The sequence below is a fragment of the Gavialis gangeticus genome, unplaced genomic scaffold (assembly GCF_001723915.1).
Source record: "Gavialis gangeticus isolate Ggan-Ray unplaced genomic scaffold, GavGan_comp1, whole genome shotgun sequence".
Taxonomy (NCBI): domain Eukaryota; kingdom Metazoa; phylum Chordata; order Crocodylia; family Gavialidae; genus Gavialis; species Gavialis gangeticus.
Genome location: NW_017729025.1, coordinates 25,807,192 through 25,808,493, shown reverse-complemented (window position 1 = coordinate 25,808,493; position 1,302 = coordinate 25,807,192). Strand labels below are relative to the sequence as shown.

Sequence of the window (1,302 nt, the reverse complement as noted above, 5' to 3'; positions counted from 1 at the left end):
TTGACCAGTGCGGCTTGTTCCAGACGATAATCCAGGCAACGCAAACAGTGGCAACAGCAGCGCAGGTGCCAGTAGAGAAAGTAGCGGACAAACTTCGAATGGCTTTTTGGTCACAGCAGCTGCAGTGTCAGCCCAGTCTCCTTGGAGTCAGCAGCAGTGGTGTTTGGATTTCTTCAGGCAAAAATGAGTTCCATGTTGCAAAGGGCAGTCTCGTAGGTGGGTGCATTTTTACACCTTGTTGAGTTTGTTTGTTTTGGATTTTTTAAAAATCTGACTGCAATTTCTTTTCCCCACAAAATATATCCATAGTAAGGCCTGGCTGCTGATGATTTAAGAACCAAGGTAAAAGTGCCTCTATTTTATAGAAGAGAAAAGGGGGTACAAAGAGTGCTGAGAGATGCTGCCTCAACATTAGTTCTGAGTAAAAGTAATATTGTAGAAAAACAAGTTTTGCATATTTCAGTAGGATCCTGTTAGTGTTTCAGCAGTGTGGGGGATAATGCTTCTATTCAACATAGCCTCCTCTTTCTTATTTAAGCTAGGAGTTTCAGTCCGTGGTATGCAGTGCCTAACACAATGGGATCCTGGCCCATGATTACTTAGGTGGTGCAGTTAATGCAAATGATCAAGGCAGTATACACTTTAGAAATTGGGTCTATGAAAATGAAGACCGTGTCTACTACTTGGCATTTATCTCATAAGGTATACATGGTAAGATGTAATGTTTACCGGCTTTTAATCTGTCTGTCTAGCATAGCTTGTAACCAAATTGGTCTACCAATCTTCCAATTTACTCAGTCCTTATTTCATGTGGCCCCTATGATTTTTCAGTTGTCTTGGTGTTAACTTAAGTTGTTCTGTAAAATGTACTGTTCTAAGGACTTTCCCACCTTTTGAAGGACCCAGAACAAGAGCAATGCCTAAACAGTAATTTTGCAAAGGATTCCACTTAGGGGTGTCAATTAATCACCATTAACGTGAGCAGTTTTTTAAATGCATTAATCACGCACATTGTTTTGGAACCCACACCTGGGCTCTTCTTTACTGCTGTGACCGCTGTCTTCGGGCCACCCAGCAGGGCAGCAGTGGTAGTGCAGAGGAGCCACAAGGTAGCCTAGGCACAGGCTCTGGATGGGTGCAGCAGGAAGGTGGGGAGAGGAGGACACACAGCTGGGTGCTGCTCTATATGCTGCTAGGCTGCATTCCTGCAGGGTTATCATATTTCCAGCTTTGAAAAAAAGGATACCTGTGCGGGGTGTAATATAATTGTAGTGGGGGGCAGTGATATGCCCATGCCCTCCC

General features: G+C 43.9%; 1 protein-coding gene across 2 annotated transcripts in view; it reads left to right on the top strand.

Moving 5' to 3' along the window:
- TECPR2 (tectonin beta-propeller repeat containing 2) overlaps window positions 1–1,302 on the top strand; it is an 83,788-nt gene that overhangs the window by 26,759 nt on the left and 55,727 nt on the right. Inside the window, exon 14 of one of the 2 annotated variants that reach the window (XM_019518539.1) lies at window positions 1–216. In XM_019518539.1, coding sequence (XP_019374084.1) covers window positions 1–216 — 216 coding nt within the window. The remainder of the gene's footprint in view (window positions 217–1,302) is intronic. The other variant, XM_019518538.1, reaches the window with a different exon arrangement.